At 53.7% G+C, this 22,641-nt stretch overlaps 1 protein-coding gene across 1 annotated transcript; it reads right to left on the bottom strand.

The window, feature by feature from the left end:
- Window positions 1-9,391: 9,391 nt before the first annotated feature.
- On the bottom strand, window positions 9,392-18,293 carry LOC127053833 (phospholipase A and acyltransferase 3-like). Its single transcript, XM_050959151.1, has 4 exons — window positions 18,279-18,293; window positions 14,899-14,995; window positions 9,484-9,749; window positions 9,392-9,433 (listed from the first exon to the last, which is right to left on the bottom strand). The coding sequence occupies exons 1-4, from the start codon at window positions 18,291-18,293 to the stop codon at window positions 9,392-9,394; spliced, it is 420 nt and encodes a 139-aa protein (XP_050815108.1).
- Window positions 18,294-22,641: the final 4,348 nt, after the last annotated feature.

Here is a 22,641-nt window from a genome sequence, read left to right as displayed (position 1 = left end):
CATAAATCAGTGTAGCACTTTCTACCAGCTGTCATCTGGCCCATTGCATAACAACAGTAGCAGCACTTATATGGACTGAAATAAGTTACTATACAATAATCAATGTTGGGTGAAATTTGTTTGAACAACCATTTCCCATCACAAATGGTGATTTCATCAAAATAGATTGTCTGCTGGGGGAAAATAATGTTTGTTCCCCCCGCCCCCAAACAAATGGACTGTCTTTTGGAGGCAGGGGTGGGGGACTCAAAACTAAAATGTTTGGATTCAGTGTTCTGAAATAAAACACAATGATTTAAACAACATTTTTTAACTTGGCATGCCATTTTAAGTCAAAATGTCAATTTTACGTCAAAATGCAGTTCAAAACCAAGATTGTTTTGAATCCAACCATTCTGCAATGAAACACTTCTTGAAATGTGGAAACAAGAGCTGGTTGGAAAACGTCTGTCGGTTTTCCAGGGAAAATTTCAAGATTTAAAAAAAAATGGAAAATTCATCCAGAACCCCCAAAATTTCTTTTCTAAAATGCCACTGCAATCCTACAAGTTCCCAGGATTTTACAGGCCAGAATCCCTGGCTGGATACAATTCCCAGGAGGCACCATGGTTTTCCTTCTTGCTGAGCTGCCATGGTGCCTCCTGGGAATTGTAGTTCAGGCCCCTCATACTGCCATTCTCCTTTATAAGCTCTGTTTCCTGGTCAGACTACATATCCCATGATGCTCCATGGTCTCCCCTCATGGTTTCCACTGGCCAATGGATGGTGTTGGGAGCAGGAACAGCTACCCCAGGTGCATAAAAGTGACACTTCCAATCATCCTGCTGTATCTCTGAGCTAGCCGGCATGCCCAGAAAACCAGGCCTCTTCAGGATAATGCTAAATCCTCTTCCTGCCTGAGAATGAAGATACAACTTCTTGGAACAGCAAAGAATCCTGTGGCACCTTACAGACTAACAGATGTTTTGGAGCATGAGCTTTCCTGGGTGAATACCCACTTCGTCGAATGCATCTTTGCTGCTTTTACAGATCCAGACTAACACGGCTACCCCTCTGATACTTAACTTGTTGGAAACCGCTCCCAGCCCACATCAAAGGGCTGCTAACAGGAATTATGGTAAGTGGATTGGTGGCTGCCATGTTTTTTGCTAATTTGATGGTCACCCTTTTGGCAGCACCCCAGGGATCAAGCCAGGGAGTTCCAGAGCCCAGAACATGAGCTGCTACTGCTTGAGCTAAAGAGTCAAAGCTCCACAACTGGGGGCTGTAACAGTTCAGTGAATCAGCACAGAAGGGAGACCCTCGCCTACACTTGCCAGAGGGTAACACTCGCTCCATGTGTGATGTTTTGTACATACGATTTAATGCAGTGGTTTCCAAACTGCAGGTTGTGACCCAGTACTGGGTCACGGAATGTAAGGCACTGGGTTATGGCGGCTTTGGTCAGTGCTGCTGACCAGACCGGAGTCACATTGGTGGTGCTGCCCAGCTAAGGCAGGCTAGTCCCTACCTGTTCTGACACCACACTGTGCCCCAGAAGCAGCCAGCAGCAGGTCCAGCTCCTAGGCAGGGGAGCCACCAAGCTCCATGCGCTACCCTTGCCCTGGACACCAGCTTCAAACTCCTATTGGCGGGGCGGGGGGCAGTGCCTGTGGGCAAGAGCTGTCCAGAGCAACTTCCATGCCTCTGCCTAGGAGCCAGACCTGCTGCTAGCCACTTCCAGGGAGCATTGTGGTCCATGATGCCAGGACATGCAGGAGGCCTGCCTTAGCACCCCCACTGTGCCACTAACTGGGGGCTACCTCAGGTAAGCCTGGAGCCCCCTCCTGCACCCCCAACCCCTCATCCCTGGCCCCAGCCCAGAGCCCTGACCTTCTCCCACATCCCAAACTCTTCATCCCCAGCTCCACTGGGTCGTGGGCATCAACAATTTTCTTCAACTGGGTCGCCAGAAAAAAAGTTTTGAAAAGCACTAATTTAATGCACTGCCTCCATCTAAGCCATGCCAGTGCTAGAACCCCTGAGAGAGCTGATTCCATTCCAACTGTGCCACTAGGGCTCTCCTCCCTCCTCTTGCTGTTTGCAACCCAGTCAGCTTTAAGGCCACATGTGGCTCTGCTTTTGAGCCCCTCCTCCCATGGCCAGCTCAATCGCTAAACCCCTGGAAGGTCACAGGACGTTCCCTGATGAGATGAACTTTAATAAGCGTTGGAGCTGGATGGCAGCTCTGTGTGCCAAGAGCACATTACAACTAATGGGACTGGAACGTGCAGTTTCCACCCATGGCTGTTTCATGTGCTGCATAATAACGTGAGAGCTCCGTGTTTTTAAAACTGAACTGGATCTCTGTTTAAGAGAACTGTCTGCAACGGCAGCTAACATTCCAGCCACGTGCACGCAGACTGACTTCCCCGTGCCTGCTCCAAATGCTCCTCTCTCCTTCCCTACAACGGCTTTACCACTGACTAATGCAGTGGAAGGGCTATGAGGACAGAAGGGTCCAAACCTGAAAGCTGACAAGAGTTCAGGGCTGGGGATTCTGGGAAAGCAGGAAGCTGGCTTGAGGGCAGGCAGAATTGTGGTCAATAGAATTTTGCTTGGTTTCTAGAGTGTCAGCGCCTATAGAGTGACCTGCTGAGGTGAGTCGGGGCAGGGCCGGCTCCAGGGGTTTTGCCACCCCAAGCAGCCGCCGAAGAAGCCACGAGCGTGATCTGCGGCAATTCAGCGGGAGGTCCTTCGCTCAGACCTGGAATGAGGGACCCTCTGCCAAATTGCCGCCGAATAGCTGGACATGCCGCCCCTCTCTGGAGTAGCCGCCCCAAGCACCTGCTTGCTAATCTGGTGCCTGGAGCCGGCCCTGAGTCGGGGGTGGAGGTGGTACTCCATCCCTGGACCCCTCTGCGTGGAGCTGGCCTGAGCCCTGCCAGCCCTTGCCCCCACCAACAGAAGTCAAACTACCCCCTCCCCCAAGCTCCACGTTGGTTTTCCCCCCCGTGCTGGGCCCTGGAGTTTTTATAGCATGTTCCAGGGGGCTCTGAAAGGAAAAGGCTGAGACCCCCTTGGCCAGGGCTTCCCTGCACACCTCAGAGTAACTAAGGAGCCACTGGCTCCAGTAATGCTCACAGATAGTAGCCCTGCTGCGAGTAGCCAGTTCTCGCCCAGGCAACCAAGGGATGGACATTCAGAGGCTGACATGAGCAGAGACTTTGGCCCCGTAGAATAATCTGTAATAGCTTAAAAGGGGTCAGTGCATTAACCATCTAAGGTCTCAAAGCACTGCAATAACCCAGACCTGCTCCCCTCCCAGAGCTGGGAACAAAACTCTGCACTCCTGATTCCTAGTCTCCCAGGCAGTAACCACTCAACCCCACTCCACTGTAAGAGGTGGGAATAGAACTCCAGAGCCCCCTACTGAGCCCCCTAGATCCCACTTCCCTCCCAGAGGCAGGGGTAGACCCCAAGAGTCCTGGTTCCCAGCCCCCTGTTGCTCTAACCACTAGACACCACTCCACTTTCAAAGTTGGGGTAGCAGCAGGAGATGCAGGGAATGGCTGGTAGGAAGTGTTCATACTCGGTTAACTGCAGCTGTGTGTTTTAAATGCATGATGTCAGGTGCCCATTTGTGTGTGACAGTTGGTCTGTGGGTATGGGCTGTGCTGGGGTGTGTGTGTAATGCACTGATGTGCTACCAGCAACAGGATGTGAGTATGTTCCATGGGGTGGTGGTGAAGGGCTGTGTAATGTGTTGGTGTGTGTCTAATCTGTTGGGGTACTAGTGTGTGTGTATATAATGAGTGTGTGCAGTGTGCTGGTGGGTTGTGTATTTGCATGCTCTGTAGATTGTGGAAAGTTTGGGGGGTGGGATGTGTGGCCAGTGTATTGTGTGTGGAGCAGCACGGGGGCAGCGTGTGTATGCAGACAAGGTGTATGTTAGGTGAGCACATATAAAGTGGGTGGGTGGGGGGTAGAGGAGTGAGTGCAGAAAGTAAAAGTGGGGGTAGAAAGCACCTGCAGATGGTATGTGTGTTGGGGTGCAGGTGAGTGTTTGCAGGTAAGGGGTGTGTGTGTGTGTGTGTGTGTGTGTGTGTGTGTGTGTGTGTAAACTCTGCAGTGTGTGTAGAGCCTCAGGGCTCCCGGGCAGGCCCTGTTCTCTGTAATCCCCTTCTCCTACCAATCACTGAACTGACACCCATGTATTTCAACCCACTCCCCACCCCACCCCAGGCCCCCATCACAGGCAGCAATTTCTAAACCTTTGCAATAAAGCCCCACCCCATCCTATTGCTGTAAATACAGAAACACCCTCTCTGCCCAGGCCCAGCTGAGCTCAGGCAATCTTCAGGGGGCGAGGAGACATGGGGCAGGGAGGTGCTGACATAACTACCCCTAACACTGCCCTCTCCACCCCTCACCCCCACACCTCCTCTTCCACAGCTGCTGCAATCACAAGACAGCCTGAGGATGCCCTGGTTGGAGTGGGAGTTTCTTCCTCTTTGGTTCTAGAACCAGTGGGGTCTGGGAGTTAAGAGTCCTGGGTTCATTTCCCAACTCCGGGAGGGGAGTGGGGTCTAATGTTTAGAAAGGGGGCTGGGACTCGGAACTCCTGAATTCTATCCCCACCTGTGGGAAGGGAGTTGAATCTAGTGGTTAGACCAGGGGTAGGGGGTGTCCTGGAAACTAGGACTCCTGGATTCTACCCCAGAAGGATACTAGAACAGTAGCTCTGGGCAGGGCCGGCTCCAGGCCCCAGCACACCAAGCGCGTGCTTGGGGCAGCATGCTGCCGGGGGTGCTCTGCCACTTGCCGGGAGGGCGGCAGGCTGCTCTGGTGGACCTCCCGCAGGCGTGCCTGCGAAGGGTCTGCTGGTCCCACGGTTCCGGTGGAGCAGCCGCAGGCACGCCTGTGGGAGGTCCACTGGAGCCATGGGACCAGCGGACCCTCCACAGCCACATCTGTGGGAGATCCACCGGAGCCGCGGGACCAGTGAGCAGCAAAGTGCCCCCGCGGCATGCCGCCCTGCTTGGGGCGGCGAAATGGCTAGAGCCAGCCCTGGCTCTGGGGCTGGGCCTGACCTGGGGAAGCCTAGCAGCTCAGGGTTTGTGGGATGCCTACCCACAACCCACCCCATCCCATAGGATCCCTGGGAAGGGCTTACTCACCAGCGGGGCTGCTGGGCCTGAAGTAGCTGTTGAACTGGAAGAATCTTTCCAGCTTTTCCGATCGTCAGGCAGCTGGCGAGTGACTGGGTCTGTGCTGGGGCTCAGGTTCTGCCCAGGGAGTTGTGGGGGTGTGAAGCCAGGCCCTCTATCAATCAGCTCAGTAACACAGTTCCAGCCAGTGACTCGCGGTTACTGATGCAGAGAAGCTGAGTAGCAGCAGCAGATTGAGCAGGCAGATTAACACGGGCTAAATCCATCCAGCTCCGAGGATTTGTGTCCCGGATTGCTGTGCCCACTTGGGAGGGGAGAAGCATGCATAGGATCCAACAGCATAATAGCATTGTACCTAGTCCTGGACAGACGTCAACTCCTGCATCCATGCTGGGAACTGGGTTGGTACTATTGGAGAGATGGGGAAAGTGAGGCACAGAGCAAGGAAAGGCTGTGGCATGGGGACTACCCCTCTGCTTGGCTGAGACTTGCTGTATTATCCCTCCAGCTACAATGCATGTTTCAGGTATAGCTTTAAGTGCAATTCACAGATGCATAAATCTTGACAAGCAATTTGGAGTGGGTGGGGGGGTTGCCCTGGGGTCATGGAGGTGCCTTTGGCCCCCTCTCACATGAAAATTCACCTGAGTTTTGCTGAGTTGTTGGCTCTAATCTTAGAGAGCATAAATAGACATGTTCCATGCTTAATAGGCACCAGGGGAGAGGGGAGGGAAGTCTAGAGGCTAGAGCAAAGTTGGGCTGGGAGTTAGGACTCCTGGATTCTATTTCCAGCTCTGGGAGGAACAGGACAGTGGGTGTCAGGACTCCTGAGTTCTCTGGTCCTGGTTCTGCCACTAACTTTCTGCCTGATCTTAGACAAGCTACTTTGCCAGTCTGTGCCTCAGTTTCCCCATTTGTAAAATGGGGATGATAATCCTTCATCTATTTAGATTGTAAATTCATTGACTGTATCTCACTGTCTGTGCAAGCACCCGGCATAACGAGGCCGCGATCTCAGCTGGGGTCTCTGGGCGCTACCATAACGTAGATCTCATAATGGACTCACCAATCTTAATTGGGGCCTATAGACACTATCCGAATACTATTAATAATGCACAGGTCATAATGAGAACCTCTAAGTCATTTGGAACCTTTTGGTTTTACTGTAATACAACAAGATTTGCTATGCTCACCTGGGAATACACTGCTTCTTTGGCCATATTGCATGTGGGTTAGACTCTTCTGTGCTGATTTTAGGTCCCTGCTGGGGCTTGGAAATTTCAGGGGTAAACTGCCCAGAGTGATTGGCTGCTAGCTTTGAGTGCTCCCGCCTTCCACCACTGCTAGTAGGAGCTATTGCTTTCAGACACCAGGATCTGGATGCAATAACAGGCCTGGAATTCCTAGTTCTTAGGGCAGGGGCGAGCAAACTTTTTGGCCTGAGGGCCACATCTGGGTATGGAAATTGTATGGCAGGCCTTGAATGCTCATGAAAGTGAGGGGGAGGGCTCCAGCTGGGGGTGTGGAGCTCTGGGGTGGGGCCAGAAATGAGGATTTTCAGGGTGCAGGCGGGGACTCTGATCAAGGGGTTGGGTTGAGGAGGTGAGAGCTCTGGCTGGGGGTGTGGGCTCTGGGGTGGGGCTGGGAATGAGGGGTTGAGGGTGCAGGAGAGGGCTCCAGGCTGGGACAGAGGGGTTTGGAGGGTGGGAGAGGGATCAGGGCAGGGGGTTGAGGCCCGGAAGGGGCACAAGCTTCAGGCAGTGCTTACCTGAAGCAGCTCCTGGAAGCAGTGACATGTCCCCTCTCCAGCTCCTACGCAGAGGTGCAGCCCGGCAGCTGTCCATAGGTGCCGCCCCCGCAGCTCCCATTGGCTGTGGTTCCCAGCCAATCGGAGCTGCGGGGGCTGTGCCCCTGGCTGCCCCTACGCGTAGGAGCTGGACAGGGGTCGTGCTGCTGCTTCTGGGAGCCGTGTGGAGCTATGGCACCTGTGGAGCGGGGCAAACTCCTGACCCTGCTCCCTGGGGAAGAACACCCTGTGCGGTACCTAAGTCACAAGCTGTTCCCCAGAGAAACAAGCTACTCAACTATTGAGAAAGAGGCCTTGGCCGTTAAGTGGGCCATAGAAGCTCTGCGGTATTATTTGTTAGGAAATACATTTTGACTGATCGCTGACCATGCACCCCTGCGATGATTAAATAGTATGAAGGACACAGGCCCATGAATCATGCGCTGGAATCTTGCTCTACGATCATATGACTTTCAGGTACTACATCACCCTGGGAAAGCACGTGCCAATGCTGATTCATTTTTTCTGAGGCTAAGTGGGGAGGGGGGAGAAGAATAGCCCCCACTGGGTGCCCCTTTTGAGGGGGAGGATGTGTGCCAGGGTGAGCTCCCAGAGGGCGATTTGACTCCAGCTGCTAGGCTATACAGCCATGCCCAGAGGGGTATCTCCATTGACTCTGGCTGTTAGACTTTGCGGCTAGCGAACCCAAAGTATCATTAATGATGCTGGCCACTAGGCCTTTCTACCTGGTAGACCCAGGGTATCTCTATTGACTTTGACCATAGGCCCTTACTGTCTTGCAAACCCTAGGTATCTCTATGGACTCTGACCACTAGGCCTTACTGTCCTGCAGAGATGGGCTTTCCCCCCCATCATAAACAGATAAGTAAGAGTTAATAGAACAGAAGTACTTCATATCTCTTTTGCCTGTAAAGGGTTAACAAGATCAGTGAGCCAGGCTGTCACCTGACCAGAGGACCAATCAGGGGACAGGATACTGCAACACCAGGTCCCAATCATTGCTTGAAACTGGCTTGGTTTTCTGAACAAGGAAACTGGCAAATGTTGTTTGTTCCCCTAGAGCACCCACAGAGTTGGCATCCGGGGCTGGAGCACCCATGGGGAAAAAAAATAGTGGGTGCTTAGCACCCATGGGCAGCCCTGCAGATCAGCTCCTCTCCCTCCCTCATAGCACCTCCTGCCAGCCGTGATCAGCTGTTCAGCGGCATGCAGGAGGCGCTGGGAGGAGCAGGGGCAGGAATAGGCAGGAGAGGGGGTTGAATGGGACAGGAAGGAGTGGGAGCTTGGGGGAAGGGGTGGAGTGGGGCGGGGTCTGGGGTGGAGTAGGGGTAGAGCACCACCCGGGAACAGAGGAAGTCAGCGCTTATGTTTGTTCCTACTGCGTTCAGGGACACTGGGCTTTTTGTGCATCCTTTGTAAAGACATAGGATTGCACCAAAGAGTAGGACTGACTTGTGTTATCCATTTCTTCTCCTAATGGAATCAAGCTAGCAAGGCCCTGAATATTGGCAAACAGCTCAGACTAAAATGGAGCATCAGCTGAGGACTGGAAAAATATCCACCCATCAGGCTGTGTGTGTTGTAGATGTCTGATTTTGTTCAGAGAAGCTCAGTGGGTATTTCTAGGTATTTGTACATCTCTGACCACTGTCATGTCTGAGTGCCTCACAAACAGTATATTTGTCCTCACAAACCGCTGGGAGGCAGTACAGTACCATTATCCCCATGGTATAACTGGGGAAATTGATGCAGAGTGAGACTAAATGACTCAAGGTCATAGATGAAGTCTGTGGCAGAGCAGGGGGTTGAGGTGGGGGAAAGCATGAAGAGTGGTACTAGGGGGTGAGGGATGGCAATGGGAGATGCATAGGGGCTGCTGGGGTCAGGGCCGGCTCCGGGCCACAGCGTGCCAAGCACGTGCTTGGGGCGGCATGCCGCGGAGGCTGCTCTGCCGGTTGCCGGGAGGGCGGCAGACGGCTCCGGTGGAGCTCCCGCAGGCATGCCTGCAGAGGGTCCGCTGGTCCCGCGGCTCCGGTGGAGCATCCGCAGCCACATCTGCGGGAGGTCCACTGGAGCCGCGGGACTGGCGAGTGGCAGAGCGCCCCCCTGCGGCGTGCCGCCGTGCTTGGGGCGGCGAAATTGCTAGAGCCGGCCCTGGCTGGGGTAGCCGGGGGGTTGTGTGTGATGTCACTGTGGTGGCCTGGGGGCTGGCAGCAGGGGGCATGGAGGCTGATGCTGCAGAGGGGCAAGGGCTAGTGCTGGTCATAGTGTTTTTAGAGCCCCAATTGTTTTAAGCCAGGCCTGGTAGAAATTTCAGTCGGCAAAGGAACAACCTCGATGTTCATCTCATCAGAAATCTAATACCCACTAACAGTCCCTTACATCTATCAAAGGAGTCCTGGCCTCCTGCTGCTGTCCCCTCCCTGCTCCTCCCTCAGCCCTGTTTGCCTTGCTTGGCATCAGCACGTGGACCTGCCTACCCCACAGACACAGGGAACAATAACGCACACCTGGCCCGTTACATACTTGGTCACTTCTTGCTTTGTTGTAGCGAATCTCATTAGCAAAGTGTTCACGGTTCTTAGCAAAGTCATGATATGTCCACGTCTTCCCAACCTTGTTGTTTGCCCGGACTATGATTTCGGGCACCGGATAAACCTGCCGGGTTCCGTCATACTTGTTGTTGACCCGATAGTTGCAGTTCCCTACAACACATTCGAGGGGCTCGCTCTTCACTATCGCCTTGCCATTGCTAGAGCTAGCAAAGCCCCGGTCAGGCATTCCAGTCAGACCTGGAGACTGAAAACAGGAAGGCAGGCTATGAGTTCATTCATATGGCCAGAGCCCACACCCACCTTCCAGCTGTCCCTGCTGGTGCCCACTACATCCTATTGCCATGCTCAGTAGTGCTAATGGCTGCCATCACGATGGGTCTTAGACCCAAAGACAATGACACTGGAGCCAATGGGGATGTCAAGCACCTTCTTTCTGGCTCAACATAAGGAGCAATGAAGCGCCTTAATGCGGTTTAAACCAGCTGTAGACAGTGGGACTTCCACCCAAGATGCTAAGCTGCATGCCCAGGCCAGAGCTAACTGAAGTGGCTCAGCAGGGGCTAGGCAATGGGTGTTGGAAGCAGGAAGCCAAGAGGAGGCATGAGTAGAGCCTTGCAAATCCGCATATATCCACGGATCGTTTTTGTGGATCATGGATCAGCTGTGGATACAACCGTGCAGGGCTCTATTCACCGGCAGTGCCTGGCCAAAAGCGTCCAGCTCGGGCACCCGGGTGGGGGGCGCGGTGCACTCAGGAGCAGCAGCGGCCAGTGGCTGGGGCTGGGCAGGCTGGAATTGAGGCTGTCCAACATCCACTCACCGCAGCACATCAGGCCCCTTGGGCAGCACTAGTGTCCCAATCATGGCCTGGTCCGGCAACACTGGCACTGGCTCCTGGGCATTGGGGTCCAGAGGCAGCGAGCTGTATGGGCCCATGGTGCCTGGGCTCCAGCAAATTCAGGGCCCGGGGTGGGCCCGGCTCCACCAATGTTCACAGCCAAGTCTCTCCTCCAGCTCCTCCTGCCTCCCCTGGCATGCCTCCCGTGAGCATCCCTGCCTCCCCTGGGCAGCGGGCAGCTGCCCCCTCCAGTTCCATGCTGCATTTCCTTGCCAGCTGCTGCTGGCTACAAGGGAGCAGTGTCAGGGGCAGGCTGAGGCAGCTGCTGTGCCTGCGGAAGAGGAGGGGAGGAGCTACATGGCTGCCCCCACCCCCGGCAGGCAACTCTGAAGTGAGGGGGGGCTTATCCTGGCTGGACGGCCTGAGCAGCAGCTGGGGGGGCTTGGATGAGTGTCATGCCAGGAGGGGCAGGGAAGGACCTCCCGTCCCCCTAGAGCTCACTGCTGCCGGTAGGGAGAGGGCTGGGGGGAGTTCTCCTCTCTGACCCCCTGCCCCAGCCCCAGGGCAACCTGCCTGCTGCATCCCCTCCAACACCCCAACCCTCTGCCCTAGCCCAGAGCCCGCACCCAGCACCCTAAACCACCTCCTACACCCCCTCCTGCACCTCAACCCCCGTCCCAGGCCAGAAGCTGCACCCAACACCTAAATTCCCTCCCAGAGCCCATACCCCTCCCGCACCCAAACTCCCTCCCAGAGCCTGCACCCCAAACCCCCTCCTGCACGCAAACTCCCTCCCAGAGCCTGCACTCCCTCCTACACCTCAATCCCCAGCTCAGAGCCTGCACCCAGCACCCAAATTCCATCCCAGAGCCTGTGCCCCTCCTGCACCCAAACTCCCTCCCAGAGCCTTAGGCAGGTGTGGAACTTGGACCCATTCTAGGCACTGCCAAAAAATTATACAAACCTGCTGTCCCTGGTGGGGCCCATGCCTACTCATGGGGATTGAAGTGGGCGGGGCTGTGGCGCCCCAACCCTTTGCCCCACTGTGATATAACATATACTACTGCTCCTGCCATGCTATCACTCATGAGCCCCCAGAAGCAGTATGCGATGCGCCACCCCCACACTGCCCCTTCTCCTCAAGACTCCACCTCTGTGCTGCCTCCACACTGCCCCTTCTCCTTGAGACCCTGCCCCTACGCCACCCCTTACCTCTAGTCCCTGCCCTGGCATCACCTCTTCCCTGCAAGACCCCACCCACTCATCTCCACCCCTCTCACCCCCTTCTCCTCCCCGTTGCTACTAGCCCTTGTGAAGCTGCTGCGGGTGTGGTGCGGATGCGAGTACACATAAAAGAAGGCGAGTGGATCGCAGGTCAGACGCAGATTGATTCTGGCAGATGTGGATCCACGTTTTTGTATCCACGCAGGGCCTAGTCACAAGCGTGACACTGAGCAGAAGCAGAGAGACAGAGCTTCTTGATCAGTGGGTCAGGGAAGCATCCAGTGCAGAGAGAGCACCCTGGAGTGGGGACACCCTAGACCCTGCCTTAAGTGACCACAACAAGGTTGGGGGTTGAGCCCTCCCCAGGAATCTTGGGCCCAGCCTTGTTGGGGTTACGAGGCCTCTGCCACACAGGAGCGTGGAAGGGTAGTCCTCTAGGTCAGGCCTGGCTTGAGGTAAAGCAAGTGGGAGTGAGGGCTCACATCCTTTTGCTAGCCTACTTCACCAGGGTAGTGCATAAGCCAGGAAAGTTGCCCACAATAGCGGGACCATTTCCCCGCTTACATATCTGAGCAGCTGTGGGCCTCATGGGAGTTGTAGTTCCAGGTCTTTCATGGGCTCCCTATGATGGCCCGCCGCACCTCAGCCCCAGAGACGGCCATTGTGCCTCATGAAAGAGGTGGTTCCAATGGGGAGCAGGGCGCATGGGGAAATGGAAAGCAGGAGAGACCCAGAACTAAAACTCACACAAGGCATCCTGGCAAATGAGAGAGAGGAAAAGATTAATGTTGGCCTGAAACAATATGCTTTGTTTTGATTCTCCTGCTGGAAATTTCCACTGAGAGCTATTTTTTCCCATGGCAAAACTCCAGTTTCAGATGGGAAAAGATTTCATTGGAAACTTTTCAAGCAGCCCTAGTCAGAAATGTCACTTGAAAATGACTAGAACCAAAAGAGACAGGAGAGAAAAAAGAAATCTGTTGTCTCGATCTGTTGCTTTTGAGCATTAAATGGCACAATTGCATGCCCTGTTTCCCCAACGTAGTCAGTTTCCCTCCTGTGTGTGTAGGGTCTATCAAAGCAGAGTGGAGAGAAAAAATGCATTTTAAACACTTTTTAGAAACGGGAAAAATGGGATTGTGTAAAACCGCAAAAATGGCAGGGGGCTCAGGGGAACTGTTACGGGAACACCAGACAGCAAGATAAGCGATTGAAGCTAAAGGGCAATGTTGGCACAAGAATAACGGGGGATAAACTGGCCAGGAATCAGTTGAGGTTGGAGAGGAGAAGGGTGCTACCCCTCAGAGGAAGGAGGTTCTGGCGCAGCCTCCCCATTGGAAGAGTGAGGGGCAAACACCCCCAGCTAGTTTGAGGATGGAGCCGGATAAGTTTCTGACCAGGATTCTATGAGAGGGTTGGCTGTGCTAGCAGGGACTGGACTCGATGACCCAGAAGGCCCCTTCCAGTGCTATGTTCAAGAAGCGAGCTAAAGAACATCTATCCAGCGGTTGCTCCAGGCACTAGCGCTTCAAGTGCGTGCTGGGGTGGCAAGCTGCGGGGGGGGGGTGCCGTGCTGGTCCTTGCGAGGGTGGCGGTCAGGCAGCCTTTGGCAGCTTGCCTGCGGGAGGTCCGCCGGTCCCGCGGATTCAGCAGCAATTCGGCAGCGGGTACGCCAAAGCCGCAGGACCGGCAGACCTCCCACAGGCAAGCCGCCGAATCCGCAGGACCGGGGACATCCCCAGGACCGGCGCTAGGGTTTTGAGCGCCCTAGACGGACGGCAATTTCGCCGCCCCGCCCGCTGGTCCCGCGGCTCCGGTGGAGCTGCCGCAGTGGTGTCTGCGAGCGGTCCACTGGAGCTGCGCGAGCAGCCGACCGTCCGCAGGCACGACTGCGGCAGCTCCACCGGCAGCTCCATGAGAGCTGCCTGCCGCCCCCTCTGGCGGCGCCCTGACCCAGGGGACACCCTGTGCTGCCGGCTGCCATGGCAGCACCCTGACCCAGGGGACACCCTGGACTGCGAGCTGCCGCGGAGGCGCCCTGACCCAGGGGACACCCTGGGCTGCCAGCTGCCGCGGAGGCGCCCTGACCCAGGGGACACCCTGGACTGCGAGCTGCCGCGGAGGCGCCCTGACCCAGGGGACCCCCTGGACTGCGAGCTGCCGCGGAGGCGCCCTGACCCAGGGGACACCCTGGGCTGCCAGCTGCCGTGGCGGCACCCTGACCCAGGGGACACCCTGGACTGCGAGCTGCCGCGGAGGCGCCCTGACCCAGGGGACATCCTGGACTGCGAGCTGCCGCGGAGGCGCCCTGACCCAGGGGACATCCTGGGCTGCCGGCTGCCGCGGAGGCGCCCTTACCCAGGGGACACCCTGTGCTGCCGGCTGCCGCAGCGGCGCCCTGACCCAGGGGACATCCTGGACTGCGGGCTGCCGCGGAGGCGCCCTAACCCAGGGGACACCCTGGGCTGCCGGCTGCCACGGCGGCGCCCTGACCCAGGGGACACCCTGGGCTGCCGGCTGCTACCGGCAGCTCAGACTCCCTCTCTGTCCCAGCAGCAGCGGCTGCTCAACCATTTAAAAAAAAATTGGGGGCGTTTTTGGCGCCCCCAAATCTCGGCGCCCTAGGCAACCGCCTAGTCTGCCTAAATGGTTGCACCGGCCCTGTACCTCCCGCAGGCATGCTGCCAAAGGCAGCCTGCCTGCCGTGCTTGGGGCGGCAAAAAAGCTAGAGCCGCCCCTGCATGTATGTGTTCAAAGGCTCTAACTAGCCGCCTCCTAATAAACCTCTTTGCAGAACAGCCATTAGAGGGCAGACAAAGACACAATGTGTGGGCTATTAGAAGAAATAAGTGAATGATGGATTTTTTTAATCAGCTGGCAATTCTGACAAATACATGTCTTGGGTTGGCCTCAAAATGATTTTTTTCAAAATTTTTGGAAAATCCAAAGTTTATGTGGAAAAAATTAATTTGGGATGAACTAAAGGTTTTGTTTCAAGCATGTCTACATGTTTTTTTAAATATTTTTAAACAAAATATTGAAACTAAAAAAATCAAAATGTTGAGGGTTTAGTTTTGAATGTTTGTTTATTTTTTAACCAAAACAATTTGGTGAAATTAACACAAATTTGCCAAATGTTTGTGTCATAAAATCTGCATTTTTTTCACCCCAAAAAAGTGTGGATGAAAAATGTCCCCCAGCACTAGTTATAGGTACTTGAGAATCTAGAGCATGAACATTTGCCTTGGCCTGATCCGTATGGTATCTCACCATCTCTCTCTCTGCTGCATGCTTCACACAAGGAACCAAAGCCACCCATCTCACCTGTTATATGGACAATGTCATCATCTCCCACATAGACACTCCAGTGCTTGTAAAACCCTCGGTCAATCTCAATCAGGTCTCCGGCCTCGGGTTTCCACTGTGGGAGAAAAAATTATTGTCCAGTCAAAATGGCAGGGAGACGGTAGCTGCTGAGCGATCAGAAACAAAAGGAAAAGATGCCCTGGGCTTGGAGTAACTCAAAAGCTAGTGGCAAGGGACTTTCACTGGAGAAAGAAGTAGTCAACTGAGGCTGGAAATAAGAATGTTTCTACCCACCAGAGGAAGGAGGTGCTGGAGCAACCACAGGGCCAACCTTATGGGTGAGTGATCTAGGTGACCGCCCAGGGCACCATGGTCAAGAGGCAAGGAGCGGAGTGGCCCTGGGGTACAAGACCACAGAAGGGAGCTCGGGGCAATGCAGGTGGGGGATGCAGAGGAGCCTGGGGTTGATAGTGGCGTAGGGAGCCTGGGGAGGCAGCGGGGGCTGAAGGAGGGGGAAGCACAGGGAGGCAGCAAGGGCCGGGGGTGCTGGGGACCCAGGGGTGTTACCCACCCTTTCCCCCCCTGCAAGGGTCCACTGTGCTGGGATGGTCTCAGGAATTCCCTGAGGACACGGCACCTCCATCCCAAAAGTGATTGACACAAGCAGTTCAAACACACAATGTCTTTTATTAGCCCAAAAATCCCTATTGCAATAAGCCAGAAGCACCCCGAATCGCAATTATATACAATCCAAGATGATACTGAATGAGCAGTGCCCTGCTTCCAATGGCCAGTTGTCTATGGGTCGTTGGGGATAGGGAGAATTTTTTGTGACAGCGGCTCTTGCTAGCAGTTCTTAAGCAGCAGTGGTGTCTCTCCATGGTTTCCTTTCTCTTATCGTTGTAGTTATGACTTTGGACGCGCACCAACATTGTCGTTAAGCACTTGCTGCTGCACTCAATGTCATGACCTGCTGCTTTAGCACTGTTCGCAATTTTTCCAAGAGTTTGCTATTTTTCTGCCCTGATGTCATGTCTATGTGAGCTGCCTGCTTTCAGGTAAGGGGGGAAGGGTTTCAAAATGGAGTAACTCTTGTTTTCCGCTGTCCAGAGGCACCAAAATACAAATTCCCTAAGATCGACCCTGAGCAGCCTCCCAATAGGACGAGTGGAGGTGGCAACATTTGTGACTGGGATGATATGATGGGGCTGGCTGGGGATAGCAGGGATGGGACTCAGTGACCCAGGAGGTCCCACCCAGTCTGCATCCTATGTTCCATTATTAAATTAATTTTCACTCATAAACTAATCAACACACTCCCTTGTACGTTCGCAGAAAAATCACTGGGGGCTCAAAGGGTAGGTCTGGTCATTTTGCAGGAACACCTCATATTCTCTGTGTGTAACAGGTTGTTTCAGGTGCAGAATTCAACATCTCCTTCCCTATGGAGCCAAAACAGGCGCCTTCATAGTAATTTGTGTTTACAGAGCACTTAGCCATGCCACACCCAGCTGTTTGATTGTTATTGTAACGGTTGCTATATGACTACACAGGCTAATTCCAGCAAGAAGCAAACAGAGGAATCAGATTTGCTTATTTGCTGTTTGTGATCACAGAACAGTCAGCCCAAGGCTTTCGATAAGGCTTTTGCACTTATTCCTCTGCGGGAAGAAACACTGCCCTGAGCTGTCTCCTCCTCTTTTCTGTTGGTCCTGGTCACTTTCCTTTTCTTCATTTCTGATTTCTAACAGAAAGAGCCTGGGAGTCAAAATATCCTGGTCTTCAGCCAATTTATGAGGTTGGTGTAATGGAATGCCTAGCCTAATAGAATCCTTATCTATGTGGCTATAATCCACAAAAGTGTTGCACACCAGAATAAAACAATTAAGAGGAGTGGAGACACACACTCCCTGAATTAGAGCACTGACTGAACACTTAGCTGAGAAAAGGTGGGCTGAAAGAAAAGGATTAAACTTCTCTAGGAAAATGACATTTATCCAATATAACGCATAGCCTGAACTGAATTCCTTTATCTGTGTATTTCTCTCTCTTTTTATATGGATGTAAGCAAATCACATATGCTGTTAAATAAATGAATAAACATTTAGTAATTAAATTAACCCCACCCCATGGTCTTTCAGTGCATCAGAACCTGTTTATAATGAGGTGACGAGATTAAGTGGTTGGATTGTCCAACGGGCTAGTGCACACCTCCCTGTTGACTGGCTGGGCGTTTTTGAAAATGTGGACCTTTCATTTAGGTGCCTAAATGGGAGCCGGTTTCTCTGGAAAATCCATCCCCTCCAAAGGTACGCAGCCACTGTCTGCTTCCTTAGAAATAGAACTAGTCAGAACTTTTCAATGCGACGTTTTTTCATCCGCAAATGGCAATTTGTCAAAGTCAAAATGTTCCTTCTTAACCTTGCGAGTAATTAAGTATTAGAACAACTTACCTAGGGTCCTGGTGGATTCTCCATGACTGACAATTCTGAACTCAAGATTCAATGTTTTTTCTAAAAGCTCTGCTCTAGGAATTATTCCAGGGGAGTTTGCTGGCCTTTGTTAGACAGGCGGTCAGACTAGATTATCACAACTGTCCCTTCTGGCCTTGGAATCAGGGCCATCCTTACCCATACACAAACTACACAGCTGCATAGGGCACCAGGAAATTTGGGGCACCAATTGCCCCAAATTTCCTGGTGCTCTACACAGCTATGTGCTGCTCCAGTGGCCAGGCCAATCCCCTGGCCTGCTGAGCCAGCCAGGAAAGCTGCCCCAGTCCCTGCTCTGGCCCTGCCCCGCCTCTTCCTGCCCCTGCCCCACCCAAGCCCTGCCCCACTCCACCCCTCCCCCTGAGCTGCATCTTGGGGGACAGCAGCAGGAGTCGGGCACACCCTGCACTCACCGAGCGGCAGGAAGTGGAGTGACCAGGCTCCAACTCGCTCCACACTGCCGGTGAGCGCTTGGGGGCGCTTTCCCCCTGCCCCCCCCACACCCCCCCAGTCTCAAGGCCAGAAGTCAGGGGAGCAGAGCAGAGCAGGCTGGGGCTGGGTCACTCCACTTCCTGCCACCCCATGAGCATGGGGTCAGGCCCACCCTGCAATCATTAGGCGTCAGAAAGTGGAGTGACTCAACCCCAACCCACTCCACCAGCTCGTGCTAGAAGTGGTTACACTCTGCCCCGCAAGCCTAGTCCTGCCCACCACAAACCTTGGGCACAGCCCCCCCCGCCCCCGACGGAGGCCTGGGGATGCCTCTCCCTCACCTGTGGGGAGGGCTGTGTAGGGCACCACAATGTCTAGGGATGACCCTGAAGCTATGGTTCTATAAATCTGTGAATAAAGAACAAGCCCAATGCAAGTTATTCTGATATACAAGCCGTTTCAGTAAGTACTTACCCCTTCAAGTGGCATTTTTGTTCAGCTTCAGCAGCAGAATGACTTATTTTCTCAGAGTTTCTGTGTTTTAAAGAAATTAAGATTTCAGTTTCAATTTCCCCTTGACTAATTCAAACATATCACCTACGTAAATCCTACATAAATTGATAAAAGAGACGTAGGCCTTGTTCGCACTGCCACATTCCAGCACTGCATCTTTCTCGCTTGGGATGTGAAAAAACAGCCCCTGACCACTGCAAGTTTCAGCACTGTAAAATGGCAGTTTAGACAGTGCACCAGCGCTGGGAGCCGTGCTCCAAGTGCTGGTAGCTACTCCCCTTGTGGGAGTGGTTTTTTACAGAGCTGGGAGGACTCTCTCTCGGCGCTGGTGCCGCAACTACATAGCCACGTTAAAGCGCAGCCACAACAGGGCTTTAACATTGCTAGTGAAGACATACCCTTAGGTGGTTGCATTGCATCTAAGTAGCATGAATGGACATTGGATTGTTGTGGTTCCTGGGGAACCTGTTTAGCTCATTGCTGGAAAAGAAAAGCTAAAATTAGACCAGAGGCAAGGCAGATTCATTGCCGTAAATGTCATCAAGGAAGGAGAGCGTGGCACTGTGTACCTCAAAGCCACACCCTGGAATCCCCATACTCACCCGTCATGTAATTGATATGTTTTGCACAGAGTATGCCTTGTGAGGTATCATGTAAAAGGTCTTGATCTGTTGAACATGAATATCCTGTTGTATTGTATATGTTGTCATTTTATGTGAAATTATGAAGTTTTGCTATGTATGTGTTGTGTTGTGAGGTTGGGAACACCCACAACCGGCCTTTCAGATACAACAGTGGAGTAGCCAGACACGCTGATGGCCCATTAAAGAGAATCCACTATCCCAGGAGCTGTATACAGGAGCTGAGACTTCTCAGAGTATGGCTAGACTAGCAGCTGTACAGCGCTGGGAGTTAAACCTGTCTTCGTACAGCTGAGTAGCGAAAGCACTGCAGTCTGGCCACACTGACAGCTACCAGCACATTGTCGTGGCCACATTTGCAGCATCTGCAGCGGCACTGGGAGCGGTGCATTATGGGCAGCTATCCCAGCATTCAAGTAGCTGCAACATGCTTTTCAATAGAGGGTGGTGGAGTGGAGTGTGACAGGGAGCGTGGGGGAGAGAGAGAGAGTGGATTTTTGGAGCCGACATTCTGTCAGCAGCTGCCTTGCACGTTCCGACCCCCCTCCCCCACCCCTCTGTCACTCACTGAAAGCAAATAGCCCTCTTGGTTTTTTCCTCACAGACCAGATAAGCAACTGCTCCGAAATGGACCCCCCCGCCCTCCTGCCCGCCCCGCTGCTTCTCAAGCCCCTTCCTTCCCCCTCTCTTCAAGCAAACACTAGCTGTGGGCCTTCCAAAGGGAGCCCCCTGCCTCTGCTCATTCACAGCAAACAGGAGCTGTGTTTGGGTTTTTTGATAAGCAGGTCCCGGAGCCCAGAGTTCACAACAAAACAAAGAGAGTTATCTTTACTTAAAAGGATTATGGGAAACTTCCGGAGGTCAGTTACAGCGTAGTAAGATTATTCCCTGTTTACACTGGCACCCCGGCGCTGCAGCACCAGCGCTATTCTCTTTTTTCCTCTTGTCGAGGTGGAGTACAGGCAGTGCTGTAGCCAGGGAGATACAGCGCTGTATGTGCCTTGCCAGTGTGGACGGGGAGTGAGTTACAGCACTGTAAAGCCACCACCAGCGCTGTAACTCTCGAGTGTAGCCAAGGCCTTAGAAAGATCACTTAGAGGACAGAGAATGCTTGACCAGTGGGGGCAGACACCCATGTCACAACCACAGATCTTTCCAGCAAGCTGGAAGAAACTATAAAGAGGGGAAGTGACATCATGGGTTGGCCTCATCCCACCCCCCACAACTCATCGTCTGGAAGAAAGGTTTGGAGGACAAAGACTTTGACCTGGGGAGGGTGGTCAAAGGGAGGGAGAGTTCCAGCCTGTGCATTGAAGAGCTGAGACCAGTTTGTACCATCTATCAGGATGAGACATGGTTCCATTCCACCATCTTCCCCCAAGGCCCAGTCCTTGCCCCTCTCTGCCTACTCCCCTGAACGTGCCACATCCCCGCTCCTTCCCCTCCATCCCAGTAAGTCCTAAGCGCCGCCAAACAGCTGTTAGGTGGTGGGGGGACGGGAAGCGTTGGGAGGGAGGGGGAGGAGTGGGGATGCAGCACATTTGGGGGGGGAAGGCAGTGGGGGGGAGCTTGGCTAATTTTTTCCCATGGGTGCTCGATCCCCAGAGCACCCACGGAGTCGGCGCCTATGTCCCTATCGATGGTACATGAGTGGCTGGGAGAAGCATTCATGTAACTCTGTTGGGTGTGTCCCTGTCTGTGGATGGCTGTATAGGTGCAGGACCTGCTAGAGATTTGTAACTTGATACAGCATCACAGTGTGTGAGGATACCCCAGGCTGGAGGGACAGAGTCCCACAGGCCAGGTGGCACCCCAGGAACCCCATCACAGAGAGAATATGCTCAGGGTGCTGTAAGGGGAATGTAGAGGGGTGGCTGGGGCTCACCCCTCTCCGGGGTGGCGGTGGACCACACTGCCTCGCTACTTCCTTCCAGTTGCGGACGGAGAATTAGCCTGGCCACGGGAGTCTCTCGCCGCGGCAGCAAGAGAGGCAAACACAGACAGTTATTCACACCCGGCCTGTGGTCAGCAGGCAATAGCGAGGTAAAGGCCAGGCCCTTAGGCAGGGGCTGAGCAACAGTATTTAACTAGCAGGCCCAGGCCCTGGGTCAGGGTGTGGCAACAGAGAGTCAATGGCTCAGGCCCTCAGGCAGGGGCTGAGCAAAGCAGGAAAACAACCAGCCCAGCCTCTCAGCTCAGAGCAGCCTGGAGGAGGGGGAGACTCCCACCTACAAGTTGGGTAGCAGGGGGGATGCAGGCCCACCCAATCCTCTGCGTCCCAGCCAGGGCCCTAGCAGCGGCAGAAGGCCTGCTGCTGCGTCAGTAGGGATCCTGGCTGCAACACACTGACACGGGCTCTGGCTGTGCTGCAGCCAGACTCTGGTCAGCTGCCCCCAGGCTACTTCCTAACTCTCCCTCTGGAGGTATCTGGGTCCAGACATCCTCCAGGGGGAGTCAAGCACCATGGGGTTCTCTGGGTAACTGGCGAGGGGCAGGTCGGGGAGTTCCTCCAGGGGTTAAGCACTATGGGGGTCCTCTGGGTAACTGGCAAGGGGCAGGCTGGGCAGCGCCTCCAGGTTCTGGTCAATATTGGGCATCAGCAGGTCAGGCCAGTCCTCGGGTCCGCCGTAGGTCACCAGGGTCACCCAAAGAGGAGCTAAGCCGGAGGCATGGCCTCTCTGCTGACTGCTCCTCAAGTGAGCTCTGGGGATGGGCTTTTATACTTCCTGTCCTGCACCTTGACCTCTAAGGGGTGGGCGCAGGACTCACTGGCTCTGCACACTTTGGTATCCAAAGAGGCTTGTCCCTCTCTGGGGGGGTGAGGGACCACACCGCCTCGCTATAGGGAAATAGCCAGAAATAATATAAATGAATTTTAAAACAGAAATGTTACATTATTGCCACAACCCCGCATGTTCAACCTCAGGAATGCAGCTGCAAGAGATATGAGATTGGCTCAAAAATCAGGATTTCTTTTTTAAATAATACATTTTCAGATGAGCAAAGTGAGTTCTTACACCCAGCTCAATGGCATTGCTTTGGGCTGCAGCTAGTTATACAGGGATCTCTTGGTGCTGAGATCCAGCCCCCTCTGGGATACAACATGACTGCTGTTTACACGGGGATTGTTTGTTCGATGCTGAGATGCAGCTGTCTCTGGTAGGGGGCAGATGCTGTTTATCCACCCAAAGCTGAGATGAAGCCATCTCTGAGGTGAGGCACGGGGGTTATTTATACAGACATCCCTCATCCAGCACTGAGATGCAGCTGCTTCTGGAGTGGAACACTACAAGTGTTTAACAGCAATACTACCCACCAGCTAAGGAAGCTGAGTGAGTTCTGCATCCATTTGAAACTACAGGGAAAAATGTAAGAAGACAGAATGAAATGATCCCAGTGGGAATTTGACCAGGCACAAGGGTTAAAACCTAGAGCTTCTTTCAAAAAAGTGCCTTGGGATCTTTCATGATTATGATCTTGGTTTTACATCTCATCAGAAAGGGATCACCTCACTCAAAACATCTCCTGTTGAATCAGTGCAATTTCCCAGGAGCTCATCTGTGAAAGCACTGAGCCAGCCCAGCTCGGCTTAGTTTGGGAGAGAAGATGGGAAATCACAGCACAACGCACCAAGCTCTGAGCCACATTTCTGTATGTTTTCAGCCCAGCCAGCAAGATGCAGG

Source organism: Gopherus flavomarginatus, chromosome 6 (assembly GCF_025201925.1).
Source record: "Gopherus flavomarginatus isolate rGopFla2 chromosome 6, rGopFla2.mat.asm, whole genome shotgun sequence".
NCBI lineage: Eukaryota > Metazoa > Chordata > Testudines > Testudinidae > Gopherus > Gopherus flavomarginatus.
Note: the sequence above shows the minus strand (reverse complement) of the source record. Positions and strands in the feature narration are given on the sequence as shown.